Source organism: Seriola aureovittata, chromosome 1 (genome assembly GCF_021018895.1).
Source record: "Seriola aureovittata isolate HTS-2021-v1 ecotype China chromosome 1, ASM2101889v1, whole genome shotgun sequence".
NCBI classification, from domain to species: domain Eukaryota; kingdom Metazoa; phylum Chordata; class Actinopteri; order Carangiformes; family Carangidae; genus Seriola; species Seriola aureovittata.
This window is the reverse complement of record NC_079364.1, coordinates 12,445,202-12,465,147: the sequence shown is the minus strand read 5'-3', so window position 1 is coordinate 12,465,147 and position 19,946 is coordinate 12,445,202. Positions and strand designations below refer to the sequence as shown.

The window sequence follows — 19,946 nt, the reverse complement described above, 5'->3', positions numbered from 1 at the left end:
TATACCAGTGCATCAACGTATCTGGAAATGGTCTGGAAAGATGTGGAATTTTGTTGTTGTTGTTGTTGTTGAACTTTCCTCTAAACAGGCCACTCCTCACAGTTTGGCTCAAATCTCTGCACTCTTTGTCTGCATCTTCAGGTCCTGCTCTGGTGGGTGTAGTCAGAAAAGACTGGGCCTCTCAAAACAGCATCGCCCTCTCCTGGTCAGAAGTGGAACCGCCTCCTTCAGACATAGTGGACTATGAGGTCAAATACTATGAGAAGGTAAAGTCATTTTTTTAAGACCATGTTTATGTACCATGCAAGCTGATAGCAAGTGGTAACAGAGATTTGTATTACAGTCATCTTAGCACTGAAAAGCATCAAGAATGATGCACACAGAACAATTACCGCTCACAGAGCAATTTGCATCGTTAACATACAGAAACCCAAATGTAAGTGTACAGCTTCCAAACTGAATTACTATCTCTGCTTTGCTCACCATCTGCTCTGGTAGTTAATAGGATAAAGAAATGATGTGTTTTGTTCAAACGTTGCTGTGATAACAGGTTTATGCAAAAACTGTTTTGCCGGTACTTTTGTTTATCATCTCTGGAAAATCTGTTTCTGTTTCTGCTTATCTAGGAGCAAGAGCAGCTGAGCTACTCATCGACACGGACCAAAACCCCCAGCGTGGTGGTAACAGGCCTCAGACCCTCCACTGTCTATGTCTTCCACGTGCGCGCTCGCACTGCTGCTGGCTACACAGCTTACAGCCCCAACTTTGAGTTTGCTACTGCAGCTGAGGGTACGACTGTGAAGGAGTGGGCATGAAGGAATTGTGGGTTTGTTTGTGCCTATATTGGTTACGTTTTAGGGAGGAATGACACCAATATTAAGTCATTCAGTCAGTTAGATTTGTGTTGAAATCTCAATGATATGGAGTTTAATTTTAAAACAATGCACAGGAGAAGAAGGGAGTTTTAAAAGCCACAGACGTGGAGTCATCTGTTTTGATAAACAACCCTATAAAATCCCTGGAGGACATTTTATGTTCATTCTTTACTAAGGATCTGCGAAACTCATCAGCGGTTCTTCAACCATGAGCCATTTATTTAAATGTTTATAAGCCCTGTACGTTTCTGATTCAGCCTCTGCAGTTGTGCTTATTACAGTTATCGTGAATGTATAACGCTCTGCTGATTCTAATCCTGAAATATGCAGGAATGAACAGCCGCCTACGAAACACACCCTTTTAGTGATGAATATGTAGATTTCACATTCGCATACCCCAATATGCCAATACTTCTGATTTAAGACCATTTATATACTTGAATTGTGCTTCTACATATGTGCCATCTTCTCCTTCACCTTATTCAACCCATTCAATGCACACGCTCACAAAGCTTCACATCACACACAGCTCAGTGATTTAGACCATTTTCACATTTCTTTACTTTATGCTAACAGTTGGAGAACATAATGTTTAAGGACTCATCAAAATAAATGGCACTCTGGAACACCGGACAAATATGTGAAATTCAATGGAGATTACTTGAATGAAACATATACTGTAGACATGTACAGGGGCTTAATCACTGAGACGTCCATTCAGGGACATATCGACAAATATTTCTGACCTCTGCCTCTTTTTGTTGGAAATAAATAAACAGTGCTAAAGATAATGATAGGCTAATATTTGCCAGAGACATCATGCGCCAGACACACCATTGAATCATAGTTGAGTTGAGTCACAAGGGGCTCTCGTCAGAACGTTCAGGCAAAAGTCCATTTCCAACATACTGATGGAAAAGGGATTTGAATAGATTTATGTGACTGTGCAGCCAGTTTTTTTCAGTGAACTCCAACATGTGTGTCTTAATCTGTTTTATCTGAATTAGACGCTGAGTATAGAGCAGAAGCAGAACAATTCCAAGACTTTTAAATTTACTTTTTTGATGATTAAACTGTGGTTGCACTGTTCATAGATATGTTTAAGACAGAGAACCTGGGCGAGCATCAGGACAGAATACATTAAGAGCCTTCGACTGCGTTTTCAATAGTGATGAATGTGGAGAAAGTTTAATTTAGCAACACAGAAGCTGAATACCATTTTTGAAGTGTTCATTGTGTTCCCTAAATTGCGACAGCTTGGTATAATCAAGTAATGTGTCAGTTCTCTGGTTTGGGCATAGTGAGAGAGTTGCTAATCTTAACAGGTACTGATTAGTCTTTGCTCTGTTCTTTTTTTCCTCAGATCCTGATATCGCTGATCAGGGTCAGGTTCTGGTGGTCGTCACAGCATCTGTAGGAGGCTTTTCCCTGTTGGTCATCCTTACCCTTTTCCTCCTCATTACTGGACGGTAACACACCCCCTGCGTCTCTTTGATGCAGGCTTGTCGTTAACACCACACCACACACACGCTGTCTCACGTACACACATGCACACACACACACACACACACACACACACACACCGCTGTGCTTCTTCTCATAATCTCCAGAGTGACGCTACAACCAGAAAGCTGTTAATGGACTCCTTTTTGCCACCCAGCAGACACTCTTATTTTCCAAATGGCTGAGCCAATTTTCTGCCTAATTACTCAGCATGTAATGCATGTACCAGCAGTTTGCTCCATTCCATTAACTTCTCCAGGTTAGTTCAGTCTGTTGTCTTCAGTCTGCCTCTGGTTCACAGGATTTTACCATTAGTGGCATTTATTAATAAACAATGAAAAATGAAAATGAAATGAAAAATGGCCCTGAATCTGGACATACTTTGTCAGGATTTTTAATTGTGATACAAGCTGAAGTGATAATCTTTGATCACACAATTTGCAAACCTCATGCTGAAAATATCTGACCTCAGAAATGAAAGCAATGTTTTTTCATAGAAAAAAAAAGGGCAGACACTGGGCTTTATGCTCATGGTATTTGATCATTAGCATCGACAACCCTAAATTGCTACATAAAGCTATCTGTTCCACTCAATTTGTGAGTTTTATTAACATTAAAGGCACTATATGTAAAAGCTATTTACATGTATTAATCACTTTTTTTTATTGCCAACACGTGAACAGATTGTAGCGCAACTTGATTTCTATGTAAAGTCCTTGTCTCAATGCCTCTTTTCCGCTCCACTACAGCACTAACAGTGTGCAACACATTAGCTTAGAAATGCTATTAAATCCTATTTTATGGAGAGTCAAATAAAGTCTAAAATATTGTTTATAGTCAAACTATAATAACAGCGTAACTTTAGTTAGCCTACTGCATCTGTCAACATCATGCTGGTCAATCACGCTCAGTCTCGTATAGTCATTTTTCGCTGTCCCTTTAGTCTCTATGTGCCTGCTATTTGGGGTTTGCATGCCGCCGTGTAAATGTTCCAGTGAGTAAGTCTGCCACCGGGAGACATTCAGAAGGAAAGGTAGACCGTTCCGTCTTCTCCTCATTGTAATCCTTAAATTGGCAGAATCCAAGCACCACACAGGGCGGATTTTCCTTCCCAGCTGAACCATTATGTCGCTGTTTTGGCCTTTTCCGCTGTCCATGGGATTCATTCAGTCTAAATTTTAACTATCCCTATCTTCATTTTGGCCTAAAATATAATGTACAGCATTAGAGGCAATATTACCGTGTAGGTGAGTCTACATCACGGCTATCCAGAAATCCATCAGAAACTTCCTCCTGGCCCACAATTAAAAACTAAGTGCGCTACATACATGTGGATGACCTACTTGTATTGTTTAGCCTTCTCATGTGTTTTGAATGGGCATAAAGGATAACACCAGATCCAGAGACTACATTATGTGAAACTAACAACACCTGCTTTATCCCCAATTTCTCTTTGACCTGGGTTTTGATATGAGCGACTTATAAACAATTTTTTAAATGAATAAATACTCCTAAAGTGAAAAGCTGCAAAGTGTTAGCGCATACTAATCCTCTTTTCAATCCCTTTTCAAATGGCAACCAACTTCTGTATGTTTTTTTCCTGTGGAGGATGCAGATTGTTCTTTTCGTTGAATACTAGTGTTTGATTGCTACTTTTGTCCCAACTCTCCTTCTCTAAGGAGGCTGAGCCTTGAAAGCCTTGAATTTGTGGGACTGTGAATATGATAAAAGTGGGAAATTGGGAGAAAATAAAAAGAACTACATAAAGGCAAGAACAAAAAAAAATGCTCTAAAAAGATGGGTTATAGAAAAGAGGAAAATGGCTGTTATTTTTTTTCAGCAGAGATGTCTTTGCAAACCAAAAGATTGATGAATTGGCAGTACATGCGGAGGCCTAATGGTACCTCGTGGCAAAAGCAGTTTTTAAGCAGTTGCAGCTGTCAGAATAAATATTCACTTTTCCATCCTTTGTCTTGAAAGCAGTTAGTCTTTTAGATGTCATACTTGTTTTCTGCTGATGTTAATATTGGTGAATGAATGAATGAATGAAACATTTATTGCCCTTCTGGGAATTTGCAGCGCCACCCAATGCCAAATAACTTAAACATTCAAAAAGGCTGGGATGTACTGCTGTTTCATGTGGTACTGAAGGTGATTCTTACTCTGTGGTAATCTGGTCCACCTGTGCAGGTGTCAAGGGTACATAAAAGCCAGGATGAAGTCAGAGGAGAAGAGGAGGACTCGCTTCCACAGTGGACATGGTAGTGTACATAATTTTCATTGTTTCTGTGTTTGTTTTTTTAATGGCTTTCTACAGTGGTGGGATTTCATGCTCCAACTTCCAAAGCTTAGTTATGACACAATTTATATGGTCACAGTTTTCCTCTGACTTGTAATTTTTTTAAATTTAGAATTTGTGTTTCTCGCTTCCTTTTTCTTTCATAATTTTTTTTTTTATTTAAGCTTAGATTTGAAGCACCATCACACTATATTCTGATATTTTCAAAAATAACAAATTGGCCCTTTTTCAGTGCTAAATGTTTTCACCTGTCCACCGCATGATCTCAAACACCCAATACTGGATTTTGACAAAACTCTGGTAACCGCTGTTCACAGTTGACCTAAGTGTTGTGCTACAATCACAGATAAAAACATGGTCATTGATTGCCCCATAGGAGCAGTGTATCATTGTTGGGGAACAAAATAGTGTTCTGTCATTTACTAAGACAGTTCAGAGAGAACTCTTGTAGGATTCGATCCGAGGCCTGCAGGGGCTCCCATTCTATTATCTGTGGACTTGATTTGTGTGAATAAAATACCGTAACATGCTGACATACCAATTCATCCACACACACACACACACACACACACACACACCACACACACACACACACACACCACACACACACACACAGATTACTGTGCATTAGACCATTATTACTGTTTGTATGCAACTGTTTGTCTGTGTCTTGATGCTATCTGTCTTGTTTTGCTGCAGTTATCTGCTCATAATTTAACGTCACTTCAATTTTGTATATCACCAGAGTCTAGTTTCACTAATGCTGCTTGACAAAGAACCAATTTTCATTTATGAGCCTTCTCATCAAATATTATGACAATTATTTGAATAGTTATAATCCTTGCCTTCCACAGTTTTGTTCTTTGTTCTTTGTTGTTGTGTGCTGGGGAGCCATCACCCCAGGCGGAGGAGGGGGGGGGGGGGGGGGCAGAAGCCAGCAGGCTCAACAAACTGGTAGAAAACTCTTGTTCTATTACAGAGCTGAGTCTAGACACCCTGGAGACAGAGGTAGGAGAGTAGACTCCAAAATGGAATCTATCTCAGACAAAGCCTTCAACCCTGCACAATATGAGCTGACACAGCCATAAAATACATTTACTCCCCAGCTCATCTGTTCGAGGTCTACCAGGGGCTGCTTCAAGTTATCATTTGTGCCAGTCATAATGCACAGCGCTCACTGCAGCAGCGTCCTCAGCCTCAGCCTCAGCCAGAGAGGAGGGTGCTGAAGTCTGGCTGCCTGGAGTGTTTTTATACACAGTGCTCCGGGGCATTTTCTCAGCTCTTTCTCTTTTCTCAAACCTCACAGTACAACAGAAGCAAATACACCACCTATTATGAACTCATGCTGTAATAATATTTACTGTATTTGAAACAAGAATCGACTTTTCTGGCACAATCTCAGCAAAAATTGGAAGTTATATGTTTCAGTATAACAGAATTTACAGCAGACCTATAGAGTCGTCCAGTTACTTCTTTATGCAGACAAATATTTGGTGTTAGATAAATTAAATTAAAAACTTTGATTGACAAAACACAGAAAAAAGTTATGTAAAGATATAAAACATATGTCATATGTAGGAAAAGCATGTGATCTGTACATGTTTTGAAATGCTTTTTAAGACATCAGTGCCAATATTTCCATCTGTAAATTATAAATCTGATCTAACTCTACTGTGAATAGCTAACAGTGTGTGTGTCTGTAATTCTAACAATAGAGTCAACAATGCCCTCCCTGCATATGCTGCATATGTAAGGTGTCTTGAATATACTCAAATGTTGTGATTCCATGCTGTCATTAAATCTCATGCATTTGCCACAGTGCTGCAGTTTGTTTGTTCTACTCTGAAATAATATGCAAAATATCACACTGTATGTTGTGCTTCTTGTCTTCCAGTCCCATTTTCCGGGATAAAGACCTACGTGGATCCAGATACGTATGAAGACCCCACTCAGGCTGTGGAGGAATTTGCCAAAGAGATAGATCCCTCGTACATATGTATCGAAAGGGTGATTGGTGCAGGTAAAATCAATACCAATCAATAAGTTCTGATAATGAGTGATTCGTGAGATAGATCTAGGTTATTTTGTACAAGTAATTATTTTAATCTAGGTATTGTGTCCTAAATTGATGTTACACAGGCATTTGTAAAAAATGTCCCAGTGACGGTTTGGCTAGCACATGAGAGTTTATATATTGAGTAACAATTTTATTTTATAAGAAATGTTAAATCCCATGAAGTTACTTTTAAATTATTGTAGCCTCTTAGCAAACTGAGCAAACTGATTTTAAAGTAGTTTATTATATTTTACCTTAGAGAAGCAGAGCCACTGCTGCTGACTGCGAATAATTATGTTTGATGGTTCATTAAATTGATCAGATTGATTCTGCCATTTGTCCCATGAGTAATAATGAAGGTGTCTTCCATTTGTCTGTTTTTTGTAACATGAGCACCATCTGCTGGAGGCAGTGTGCGATTACCTATTTTCAAAATTGCAGGGCAAATGCAGAACACTGTGGTGTCACAACTTGCCTCTGCACAGGCACCAGCCGTGGCCAGAGGCATCATGTTTTCAGGTTGTTTGCAAATGAAATATCACAGGAACGCCTGGAGGGAATTTAATTACATCTGACACAAACGACCACTTGGACTCAAGGATGATCTGATTAGAATTTGGTGGTCAAAGGTTACTGTGACCTCATTTAACCATTTTTGGTCATAACTCAAGAATTAATACACTAATTATGACAAAATACACACAATACCATTCATTTAATTCCTTCAAAGTCATTACTACATATATTTTATGATATCTGGACAGACATGGATGTAAACTGCAACTTGACTGGTTGGAGGAGGGATACAACCACAAGGAGCAATTCTAGTTTGAACTTCAAGTTTTGAGAACTGTCGACTTAAAATGTTTATTTCTTTGAAGTTTTTGCTGGTTTAAAATTTAAAAAGCCATTTCTACTTTACTAAGAACAAAAAACATCATAAAAAAAGGCAGCAGTAAGTTCTGCAAAATATTACAGAACCCTAATCTTTCCGTGAGACTTGCAAATGTTATTATTTAAATATTCATTTTGTTGCAGAATATGCAACACTATCTCAAATAAGTTGTATGATATGCAAGAAATCATGCATGCATGTGCGTACTGTGTTTTTGCAGGTGAATTTGGAGAAGTTTGTAGTGGTCGTTTACGTAAACCTGGAAGGATGGGCATCGCTGTGGCAATAAAGACACTTAAAGGTGGCTATATGGACCAACAGAGGCGAGACTTCCTGCGTGAGGCCTCAATCATGGGCCAGTTCAACAATCCCAACATCATCAGGCTGGAGGGAGTAGTCACTAAGAGTAAGATCTTTGTATGTCTCTTACTGTGTGTGTGCATGTGCGTGTGCGTGCTCACGTGTTCATGAAATTCTTTATTTTAGTCTCTTTTCCCTGTTTGTCACTTGAATCATGTATTTTACCTTTTCCTCAGGTAGACCAGTAATGATAGTGGTGGAGTACATGGAAAACGGAGCGCTTGACTCATTCCTCCGGGTGAGAAGAATACGAGCTCACAGATGTACACTTTTTCCCCTGAGGAGATATTTTCTTCATGACACCATATTTATTCTCTCTCTCTCTCTCTCTCTCTCTCTCTCTCTCTCTCTCTCTCTCTCTCTCACACACACACACCAAAAACACAACTACTCCAGACACGTGATGGACAGTTCACAGTGCTCCAGCTGGTTGGCATGCTGCGTGGCATTGCAGTAGGCATGACCTACCTTTCAGATATGGGCTACGTTCACAGGGACCTGGCCGCTCGCAACATCTTGGTGGATGAAAACCTGGTGTGTAAGGTTTCTGATTTTGGCATGTCCAGAGTCCTTGAAGATGACAGTGAAGCAGCCTACACTGCTACAGTGAGTGTGGATCTAACAGTAGGTGCAGGATGAGTTATGGTGGTACATTCTGAATATCTCCTTAACAATCTTATTCTGTGTTGCTATTCTGTGTCAGGGAGGAAAGATACCAATACGCTGGACAGCACCAGAGGCCATTGCTTATGGAAAGTTTTCCTCAGCCAGTGATGTATGGAGCTACGGCATTGTCATGTGGGAAGTGATGTCATATGGCGAGAGGCCCTACTGGGAGATGTCCAATCAAGACGTAAGCTGCTGATGACATTAAAACTCCATAACCACTGAAATGTGGCGAACCCAACATGCCATTTGTATTTTAGTTTATATTTTATGAGGAGAATAACTACATTAAAAACCGGAGCAGTCATTGTTCTGTTTTAGATGCAACATTTTGTTTACTGATGTTCGTCTCAGGTCATTTTATCAATTGAAGAGGGCTACCGTCTGCCAGCGCCAATGGGCTGCCCTGTGACGCTGCACCAGTTGATGCTGCACAGCTGGCAGAAGGAGTCTAACCAGCGCCCACGCTTCAACGACGTGCTCTCTTTCCTTGACAAACTCATAATCAATCCCAGTGGTCTGCTGACTTTGGTGAATGATGTTCAGAGGTAAGCACTGATCAACACAGACACTGTGAAATTTTACATGTTTGAGCCCACTAACTACAAGTTGAGTAAACTTAATAATACAATCTGCTGTTTTCTAAATCATAAGATGTGGTTTTATTCTTTTCCTGGTTCCCAGGCTGCCATTGCTTTCAATTTCAGTGGGGTATGAAAATCGTGTTGCACAGACTTGCTTGAGATAAAAACACCACAGTGAATATTTAATTTTTGTCAGTTATCGCAGCATGGCAATGCAATTGTAAGTAAGATTTGTTTGGCATCATTCAAGGTTCGAGTGTCATATGCCTGAAAGTATTGCATAATGTTTTTGTAGTCTATTATTTGAAGATCAAACAAATGTGGAAATCTTGAAAAGGATGATGTTGATTATAATTGGGGCTCTTCAGTGTCTTAAGTGAATGTAAGTGATTGAGTAGAAAGTTTTCTTGCATTCCTCACATCATCCAGCAACATTTTTTTAGTTTTGTCAAAAAAAAAAAAAAAAAAAAAGAATAACACTTCACTACTTGTCTTAACCCTATTTCTTCAAGATTCTCCAAGCTGATTTTCATACCAGATTGCATAAAGTGAAACCAATGGCTTATTTGAAGGTAGAAGGTTGGGAAATGGTTAATCGTAACGTTTACATGGTTTGCAGCTCATGGGCTTAGATATGAGGAACATGGGAAAAATGCTGTTAAAATATCATACATCCTCTAGAGGATGTATGAATGTGCTCTGCTTAACTTTGCATTTGTCATCCTAGTTACCCTGACTCCCCAGAGGACATGCCAGACTACCCTCTTTTCATCTCTATCGGCGACTGGCTTGACTCCATCAAAATGAGCCAGTATAAGAACAACTTCCTAGCAGCAGGATACACAACACTGGATTCCATTTCAACCATGAGTATAGAGTGAGTGAAATTATACAGAGTGCAGTGACAGTATCAAGGAGCACACTAAAAGGAAACAAAGTAGCATCAAGGAAACAGGAATGGAGATGTTGTAATAAAAATGATTCCACTATTAAGCTGAAGAATATATTAGCACAGTTGTGTGTATCATGTAGCCTTCCTTTAAATATTTGTCATATTTTTTTGATGATGATGCTATAATATTATATATGTGTTGTGGCTTAAAGCTGTATCATCATGAAGCTGCAGAAAATGTTGTTCCAAGTTGCAGAATTTCCTGCACACTCTGACATGAACTATATTATGACTACTATTACAGCATTTTGTCCTGCTCTTCTAAATATGGTTATTGTTTTTATGATCAACTTCTCTGAATGTGCTTGTTGCAGGTTAAAATGATGTGGACACGTCGTTGCATGTTTGTCATGTAGGTCTCTTGCTCTTCTCAAACTATTAATTTCAAACTGCATAAATTTTCTTCTCCCCTTTAGCGACATCAGGCGTATCGGTGTCTGTTTGATTGGTCACCAGAGGAGAATTATAAGCAGCATACAGTCTCTGCGCCTGCAGCTTCACCACATCCAACAGAGTGGCTTCCAAGTGTGAGACCGTTGCACAAAGACAGACTGTGTGTGCTGCACACTGAGCTGGAAACAAACCAGAGTTCCTTTGCATCGTCATTTGACTAATTGCACCAGACTGTTAGGTGTAGCAGGTACCATATGCTGCTCACGAGAGAGCGATCCGCCGGTAGACCACATGTGGTCTAGTTAATACACACTCATCATCTTATGGATCATTATCAATACAGACTCCACAACAATCAACCTCTGTCAGCATTGGCCAAATGCGGTCTCTTTATTATCTCAGCAATTACTAGCATTCACTTGAATTAAGGACTTCTTTTCTCTAGTGTCTATTCAAGTGTTCACCAATACCTCTTCTCTTTCCGAGTGACAATCCAATGGTTTCTATTGACTTTGAATGGTCTCAAGTCTGTTACCTCATGACCAGAGAAGATGTGGATAGAATATAGGGTATGGTAACGTATGGTACAGTGTGTGACTTTAATAGCAACCTTTCCAGCTGGTTTAAGAATCAACTCACCAGAAATAAAGATCGACAGAATGGTAAATACAATCATGTTTTTTGAGCTGAAGACCGCTGAATGTCAAAAGATTTTATAGAAATGTATGTTCTATCCTCATGATAATGCAGTATGTCATGTACAAAAAGTCTTGTGAAAGTTGTATGTTTTATTCAGTATGTTTGTTCCTTAATAAACAACCCTATTTTAATACTTAGTTTTCTCTCAGACTTTAACCACCTTAGGCACCAACATCTATCTCTCATGCACATTAGCGCAGGTATCCATGGATGCATTGTCTCTCTCTCTCACAAACACACACACGCACAATAACAGTGTCCTCTTAATTGTCACTCAAGAGACTGACACGTTTTCTGGACATGAAGAATTGTCAGGTGAGTTTGTCAAACAGGTGTTTATGGACGGTTATAGACTAAAGGCATACAGGCTTCATGAGCCAAAGCCAATGGTAAAATCTACACATTTTTATATTTCATGTGGTATTCTGCTTTTTACAAAGACAGACATTTCTCAACTTATTTTTAAGTTGTTTTGTCCATAGTGATATGCATAAATTAAGTAGCAAATGCAGCTGCAGGGATGAAACAAGAACTGACTTTTTGTAATTAAAGTAGGATGGTTGCACAACAGAATATAGTTGCATCATACTCAGCATAACTAATTTTAAGCCCAAGAAATATTTGCAGTAAGATGTTTTAATTTCCATGGCAATTTCAGTGAGTATTGTTCTTTTTTTTTACCCATTTTATATACTCTATTCTGCTTGACCACTGTCTTGTGGAAGGTGTATGTTGGTGTAATTAAATATTACATTCAGGAGGGTAGTTGTGTAGGAAATAGTGGAGTTAAGTACCCAGGGCCCCTTCAGTAGAAAGGACTTCAAAGCACTTGTAATAAAAGTTTGGATTTTATCTGTAATTTAAAAAAAAATGCATTAGTAGCATTAAAGGGAATTTCTGTTAGCTGAGTAAATTGTAAAAATCTAAAACCATATTAGTTCCTCAGGTGTTCATGCACTTCATTACTTATCACCCTAACAACCACCCCAGGTGCATTTGATGACTAGCTAATTCCGAACATTAGTACAGGTTTGTCAATGACAGAGGATGACCTCAGACTTGTTTGACCTGTAGGTGGAAGGCTTGAGCCAGCTCAGTGGTCTCCCAGCAACACAGTGTAAATAACTTGGGCTTTTCCTCTGTAGACTAGAGCGCATGAGAGTGGAGGAGAAATGAATGAAACACTCGTTTGATCCTGGTTATTTACTGAACGTTAAGTGTATCCTGAAAGCAGGACCCCAAGGCTACATTACAGGTAAAATCCAGCTCTACAAAACAGTATGGGAAACGATAATACAAGCTAACGTTAGCGATATCGTCACCAGCTAGCGTGTTAGCATTAACTGTATCGCTAATACTAAAGTTAAGTTCCAAACCTGTGTTCTTCATCCTGTGTCATGTCTATGACTTCCTTGTAAAACTGGCACTATAGCAGTGCCTTTGCCTAACGTTAGATACTGCCTATGTAATCCCAGCAAGCCGAAGTAATTAGTGGCTAAACGTTAGCTAAGGCTAACTAGCAACATTAACAACAAGAGATTAACTAAATAGCTGTTAGCGAATGTTAATTACGTTCCAACCTGGTTAGCATGTTAGCTTAAACTAACGGTTAGCGAGTAAAAGTCGTCGGTAATGTTACTTGTTGATAGCTGCAATGAGCCATTGCTCTGTAGCTAATACACACATACAGTGAATCTCCTCTTTATGTTTAATATAATGTATTTAGTTAGCTGCTAGAAGTTAATCCAAACTCGTAGAGTCTTTGCTGAAACTGTTGCCTCTGGTCAAGTCAGGGGGAAAGTTCAACAGTTATTTGCAATGAGAATGAAATGTAATCCTTTCCCAACCAACACACGTTTATTCACTGATTTCCCCACGGTTTTCTAATTGCCACATTATAATTGTCGTGGAAATTGTTAATTTAGTTAAGTATGTTTGTGCATACAAGGAATTTAACTCAGACACAATAACATTATTATTGTGTAACATTGTTAAGATAGACATGGACATACAGCAACAAAACAACAAAGCTGAGCAAAAATAAATAAACCTGAACATGACTATGTCCAAGAAAAATGAAATTTTTTTTTTTTTTTTAAATAGATACATAGATATAGATATAATATAAAACATATAACTATTTTGTACAGGCAAGTAGGTGAGAAAAAAAGAAGCATACATACAATACAGCAACAACATACAATATCTATATACAAGTCAGTTTCTGTAAGTTGTAAACAAGCGGACAAGTGGTGCAAGGTATGGAAGAGTGCAAGAAGTACTGAAATAAATATTAAATGGTTATTATAATAATATAATGTTACTTTATATACACTACATACAGTAGGTGGTTGTGTGTAGTATGTGTATGTGTACATGTGTATGTACAGAATATACAGCCTGCTTGTATTCATTCATCTCTGATAACCATTGGAGGTGATTAAACAGACAGGCGGTCAGTGCAGACACATCTTTAGAATAAATTTCATTTTAGGTGTTGTTGTTGTGATCCTTCCAGTATTTACCTGAAATAGCCTGTTTAATCTATATGATCCTAATCTTCCTGTTTTTATGGTCTTTTTCTTGAAGATCAGACAGACAGCTGATGGTTGCTGGATAGCAAATGGGGCTGTTTGACAAGTTGGCAGGATGGCTGGGGTTGAAGAAGGAGGTGAATGTGCTGTGTCTCGGCCTGGACAACAGTGGAAAAACCACCATCATCAACCAACTCAAGCCTTCCAATGTAAGTCTGCCTGTTTCTGGCATAACTAATGTGAGAAATGTTATTCACTCACACAGCACATTAATTAGTGATTACATAAATTTGAAGTTGTGCACATTCCTCCTCCATATCACTGCCCTTTCTGTCTTGTAATTAGGTTCTGTGCATGTTTCCATATTTACAGTCCGGTTAACTAGAAAAGAATGTCAGATATGTTGCTAATGTGTGCTTCCACTTTTAGCTACTGTTGATAAAACACTGCATTTGTCTTAAAGGCCCAAGCACAAGACATCGTTCCAACCATTGGGTTCAGCATAGAGAAGTTCAAGACATCCAGGTAGCTGTTCATCATAAGACAACACATTGTTGGACATTAAGTAAAATTCAAAGTCCAATTAATGTTATCTTTCAATTAATGTCACCTTTTCAAGTTTTCCTTTTTCAGTCATCTGTTCAAATTCATATATTGTCTGATGTTTTTTAACTGTATAGAGTTGTCACTAGAGCATCTCTTCTCTTTTCTTCTCATCTCTACTCTTCTCTTTTCTTTTCTTAGTCTTTCATTCACAGTCTTTGACATGTCTGGTCAAGGCAGATACAGAAACCTTTGGGAACATTACTACAAGTGAGTGTACTGATGGCACAAAAACAATAACCTCCTCTGCAATTTATGCATTTGATATACATATTAATATTTCTCATCTCTTTGTTCCCTAGGGAAGGTCAGGCTATCATATTTGTCATTGATAGTGCAGACAAACTGAGGATGGTTGTGGCCAAAGAAGAACTGGATACATTACTTAATCATCCTGGTAAATTCATTCATGTTGAACACGATTCTTGATCTTGGGCTTGCATGGGTTTGAATCTATGCTGACCTACCTGGTTTATCGCCTTCTTGGGCTATGTGAAGTCTAGACAGCACAGTACATAAAGAAAGGTTTTTCACTTTGTGATAATTATTATATTATATATACATTTTGTTTTGCCGAATAAAGCTAATTTTTTTATAAAGGTTTTTTCCCCAGGTTGTTTTTGTTTCAAAACATTGTTTCTCATTATTTGAAGTGAATGACGATCTGAATTTATGACAGCTTTCCTCTCTGTCTCTCAATAGATATTAAACACAGGAGGATCCCCATCCTGTTCTTTGCTAACAAGATGGATGTCAGGGATGCTCTGTCATCAGTCAAGGTCTCACAGCTACTCTGTTTGGAGAACATCAAAGACAAACCCTGGCACATCTGGTATGACCATACATGCATCCTTATTTGCTTACTTATTATGCCTGAGTTCCAGTGCCATTGAGAAAACATGTATCACTGTAGTCTACTGTGAAATAATACAATGTGGTGTCATCACACACAGAATCTGCTGATTAAGTGCGACAGTATCATTTATCCATTTATCCCTGCTCTTTTAGTGTCGACAAACACAGCTGATTACCTTGAACAACCAGAATGTGACAGTGACTTGTTTCCATTAAAAAAAAAAAAAGTAGAATGTCCATGCAAATTGTGTAATAAAAATCCTGGACAAAGGACTGAGTGATACAGTGTTTACTAGAGTTTAGGGATCCAGCTGGCACCAGCAAAATATTTGCATTTACTGTAGCTGGTTGATATGAAGAGGATGTGACACAGAGCAAATATGTGAGTTTTGTGTAACATAGAGGTGATTATACTCAGAGTTCTGACTGTTTCTTTCATAGTAAATATAGCATGATACAAAAACAGTCTTAATTTACACTTTTGATATGTTTCAGTGCCACAGATGCTCTGAAAGGAGAAGGTTTACAGGAGGGAGTCGACTGGTTACAAGGTATGATGAGATTTCATTTGAATCAAAGAGAGAGTGGGAGTGTAAGGTTAATTCACAGACATTTGCCCTGCGTTAACACAACACAAGGGGCTGTGTTGGTGGGGAGATATAGTGTGGAAGATATACAGCACATTACTCTATATTAACCCTTGTAGTCTGCTCCACTACATCAACAACATTTACTTTTTTTATTGTGTTCAATGCTCTCATTCAAATCCTTCCATAGATCAAATTATTCAGTGAGTATTGGGTGTTTTGTAAGTGTTGTATTATTTATTGTTGCTGTGTAGCTGTAGAGGATTGTCTAAACTCCCCTAGTTTTATCTTACCGTATTTACTATGTTATTGTGACTAGCCGAGTGAGCTAGCATGTTATTCTGAGCCTAAAGTCTGTGTAAAGTTACTAGACCTCTTCCCATATCCAAAATTTAGTTTCTTCAGCTTCATCATCTGGTGCTGATGTCTGATACCAAATTCTTAAGGGAACACTCCAGATGAAGTCTGTCCCTTGAGTATGAAGAGTTTCAATACTTGTCTCTTTTATAGAGGACAGCAGTCATCGTCAGTTTGGATTTTCAGCATTTTTTTTTTTTTTTTTGTGAGGATAACTTGCTCTATATTTGCTGATTAACTGTATTCTTCACATTTTTTCCAGATCAAATCAAAACAATGAGAACATGAGGACCTGAGGAGGGACACGCCCGAAGTAGCATCATCCATGGAAGTTGTTTTTGTGAAAGATGTGTTGACAATGTTTTCAGAGGTACAATGGGACAGTAATGTTTTTAATAGGGTATTTAGATTGTTCTTGGGTGTGTGATCAATGGAAAAATTAGTACGTAATTTGATTCTTTGGTACCAGTTAAGAACCGTAAAAATGCCTCCATCAACAGTTCTAAGTCAGTGAGAAACATCAACTTCAACACATTTATTTTGGGCAAATTCTTATTTTCCATACAGTCTTTTTGACTTGAAACTGATAGATACAGATGTATTGAAAGAAACAATAATGTTTTAAAAAATCTTCGGGGAAAGTCTACCTCCATTTACATTATCCATCCCATTTCTCAATATCTTTGTGTACCAGGGATCATGATAAACTATAGCTGCTCTTTAATAAGTCATTGTGGATGGTGCTGTCTTTCTTTTAAGGAGCATGAATGCCTGGGATGTCTTGTAGAAAATGGTATGTGCTGCCTTCCCTGAAGAGACATCAAGTGTGACAGTTGGTAGATTCAGACTGGCACTACATTAATGTTTTTCCACTGGCTCACTATAACCTATATTAGCTTTGGTGTAGCCTTGTGAGCTTCCCCTGCACTGTTACAGCAGGGGATAAATGCTCTGATCTACAATTTTAAGGCCGTTGCTTGAGAGCTTGTAACAGTCTTTTCCTGTCTCAAGCCTCAATGCATCAGATATCATTCTAAAAACAACTTTTGACCGTCATGGAAGATACATGTGATATATGTGTAATGGGCTAAAACATTCAAAAAACATTCAAAACGACCTTTCAAAGGACTTAAGAAATTGTTTCCACCTCTAGAATATGCCAAATTCTCAATGTTTTTTTTTCTTCTTTTTCCCCCTCGTCTCTCAGGGCCTCTGTAGATACGTTACACAGTTAAGTCAGGTATCATTTATTTCTACAGCAGAGGTAAATTTACTGGTATTTGTTTGAATAATACCAAACATTTTTATCCATTCTTTAGCCTTTGTTTAATTTGCAGATAATACCATCTCACTGTCACATTAAAAACAACAGTTACTTTATGTTTACTGCAGCTAATAACTACATGCAGCTCTGCTCATGTTTGGTTACCATTGCTCTTTTTTTAGTAGCTGTGAAAATATATTTTGCATTTTGAAGATTATAATTGTAACCAAAAAATTATTTTCTAGGGCCCAGTAGATCCTGTTGTACATATTGTTACTTGTGAATATGAATATAAAAGTGAATATAGGTAATAGTTACCTTAGCTGTAACAAATGATAAAATGTTTGTCATAAATGAATGTCAAATTAGTTAGCCTGTAAAGTTTGTTTATAACTCAAAACTTCTCTTTACAAAGCTAATTTTCAACTAGTGTTTTTATCTTTGCCTTATTTCATTGCTCAAAAGAAAAACTGTATTTAAACAAAATGTTTCTTACAATTTACTCATGGTAAATTCAGTTATTCAGAGGCAGACAACTGAAAAAACATCTGTTCAGTCTTGTCAGAGTTTATAATGCAAGCCTTTGGTCTTCTTCAGTCTCTGACTGAGAGCTTGCATTAAAACTGTACAGATCACATTGTGTGGTTGCTTCTTTTTTGTCTGATGGTGTTTGCCAAGCTCCATCACTTTTTTTGTGTGTTTCACAGTTTTTGAGAAGTTTCAAGGCAAAAGGAAATAGCTGATAAAAAGTTTAATAAATTTGTCAAAATAATAGTTGCTCATTTCTGTGAAAATACATTTTTGGAGTTCTTATACAGTACAGTCGTGTCAAGACTGTAGAATACAGATATATACAGCAAATTTAGCATCTTTGATCGACAGCCATGTCGTGTTCATGGTTTCAAATATTAACTGTAGTGTATTACCAGAGTGTATGGGTTGGACAGGACAAAACGATAACTTTTACTTTTGTGAATTTAGTCCTACAAGTTAGGAATGACTGAAAAGTCAGTTCATGGTTAGTCTGGCCAACAGATTTACCAGCCATAGAAAACTTCACAGATACATTTCATGTAGAACGAGTTAAAAATGAAACCTTTACATTATCAAATACTTCATCGTTTTAGCTTAAACACAAGCTAAAAATTCAGCTGCTGTTCCTGTCAGGCAGTTTAAAAGTTTTTCATTTTGAAAGTTACAGATAATGTAATGTTTCCTCTGCAAGGAGACATTTCTATTGAAAAATGGTCCCTGTTGCTTTTAGCCCACTCATGTCAGACACTGTCTTTTTATACCACCACTGGGGGACACCCAAGTCCAAAATATTCAGAACTACTCATTGTGGCATTAAGGACACCACATTGATCTTGTAGTGTTGTCTGTTTCTAACTGGAGGTCATTTACCAGTTGTAATCTAGTAGGAGACACATGGTCAACTTTCATAACCTCCAGACATCTTACTTCATATATTCAAAACAAGGAGAAGGTCTTCCTGAGATCATATTTCTTGTTCTATTTCAAAACAAGGACCCTCTGAGCTTACCTTCACTTTAGCATAATAGAAGTTATATATTCTTCCTTCAAACTGTATTATCACATGAGCTACATGTATTTTGTTTATTACACTGTATGTGTTAACTTTCAAAGAATAAATGCAGTGGAAAACAAATATTTTTTCATGTTTCGGGATGTTATGGCGCAATGATTGTTGCTCAAGTTATCTGTGGAAATACTACCTTCTCTTTTCTCTCTCTCTCTCTCTCTCGCTCTCTCTCCTCCAACTTCTCAACCAATGGTTGTCCTCAGCGATGTCCCGCCTCTCCCAATCACCGTCCTGCATTTGTTCCAATTCTTCCAAACCCCGGGAAACAGCCAGCGAATCAGATGGCGGGATTTGTTCCAATTTCGAGAAGCCAATCTTTTGCTGTCCAATGGGAGAGCCGGATTTGTTCCAATTTCTCAACGATGACGCCCCCGGTCAAAGCAAAGCATTTTCTTCCTAGAAGACCGTGGTAAAGACGTAAATACAATATTCACTCGTTTTAATTAGATATTTGGGGAAAGTAAACTTGTTTGTAACTGATGTATTAGTTAGACTTTGCTTACTGAAGGGTTTTTACTGCTCGTTGTGAAACGCCGAGTAATCGTTATCACTGTATACACCATATTTGCAGATTTTTGTAGTTCTCAAAATTTCACATTATCATTTTAACTTCGTGGAATTCGTGATAAACATTATTTGTATTTTTTGTGAGCTAGCCAGCTAACATTAAAGTGGTCAAAAGGTAGAAACATTAAAAAGTCAACACAAACATGTCAGACAGAACTCAGTCACAATCAGCTGGTGCCTTCATAGTCACATGATCTCAGTCCAGTTTAACAACAACTTCACTCAGACACTTAATCTTGGTTTTTCCTCTGTCACCGTCTGGGAGATAATGCGTCACTGTTCTATGTTTATCAG

General features: G+C 38.2%; 2 protein-coding genes across 3 annotated transcripts in view; both read left to right on the top strand.

The window, feature by feature from the left end:
- LOC130173280 (ephrin type-A receptor 6-like) overlaps positions 1 to 11,413 on the top strand; it is a 53,204-nt gene extending 41,791 nt beyond the window's left edge. For both annotated transcript variants that reach the window (XM_056382357.1, XM_056382368.1), the window contains exons 9-20: positions 142 to 266; positions 627 to 789; positions 2,239 to 2,344; positions 4,569 to 4,639; positions 6,572 to 6,697; positions 7,849 to 8,034; positions 8,165 to 8,226; positions 8,385 to 8,594; positions 8,692 to 8,841; positions 9,009 to 9,202; positions 9,966 to 10,115; positions 10,607 to 11,413. In XM_056382357.1, the coding sequence (XP_056238332.1) occupies positions 142 to 266; positions 627 to 789; positions 2,239 to 2,344; positions 4,569 to 4,639; positions 6,572 to 6,697; positions 7,849 to 8,034; positions 8,165 to 8,226; positions 8,385 to 8,594; positions 8,692 to 8,841; positions 9,009 to 9,202; positions 9,966 to 10,115; positions 10,607 to 10,721 (1,658 nt within the window). In that variant the 3' untranslated portion in view covers positions 10,722 to 11,413. The remainder of the gene's footprint in view (positions 1 to 141; positions 267 to 626; positions 790 to 2,238; positions 2,345 to 4,568; positions 4,640 to 6,571; positions 6,698 to 7,848; positions 8,035 to 8,164; positions 8,227 to 8,384; positions 8,595 to 8,691; positions 8,842 to 9,008; positions 9,203 to 9,965; positions 10,116 to 10,606) is intronic.
- Positions 11,414 to 12,328: 915 nt separating this feature from the next.
- Positions 12,329 to 18,254, top strand: arl6 (ADP-ribosylation factor-like 6). Its single transcript, XM_056384074.1, has 8 exons — positions 12,329 to 12,537; positions 13,872 to 14,025; positions 14,280 to 14,341; positions 14,561 to 14,629; positions 14,722 to 14,816; positions 15,122 to 15,251; positions 15,770 to 15,825; positions 16,481 to 18,254. The coding sequence occupies exons 2-8, from the start codon at positions 13,906 to 13,908 to the stop codon at positions 16,504 to 16,506; spliced, it is 558 nt and encodes a 185-aa protein (XP_056240049.1). The 5' UTR covers positions 12,329 to 12,537; positions 13,872 to 13,905; the 3' UTR covers positions 16,507 to 18,254.
- The last annotated feature ends 1,692 nt before the right edge of the window (positions 18,255 to 19,946 follow it).

Bases quoted from the DNA above. Each gene is read 5' to 3' on its own strand.
- arl6 (XM_056384074.1), top strand. From the start codon at position 13,906: ATGGGGCTGTTTGACAAGTTGGCAGGATGGCTGGGGTTGAAGAAGGAG. The intron at 14,342-14,560 runs GTAGCTGTTCAT...TTCTTTTCTTAG, and splicing joins GAGAAGTTCAAGACATCCAG to TCTTTCATTCACAGTCTTTG. The intron at 14,630-14,721 runs GTGAGTGTACTG...TTTGTTCCCTAG, and splicing joins CTTTGGGAACATTACTACAA to GGAAGGTCAGGCTATCATAT.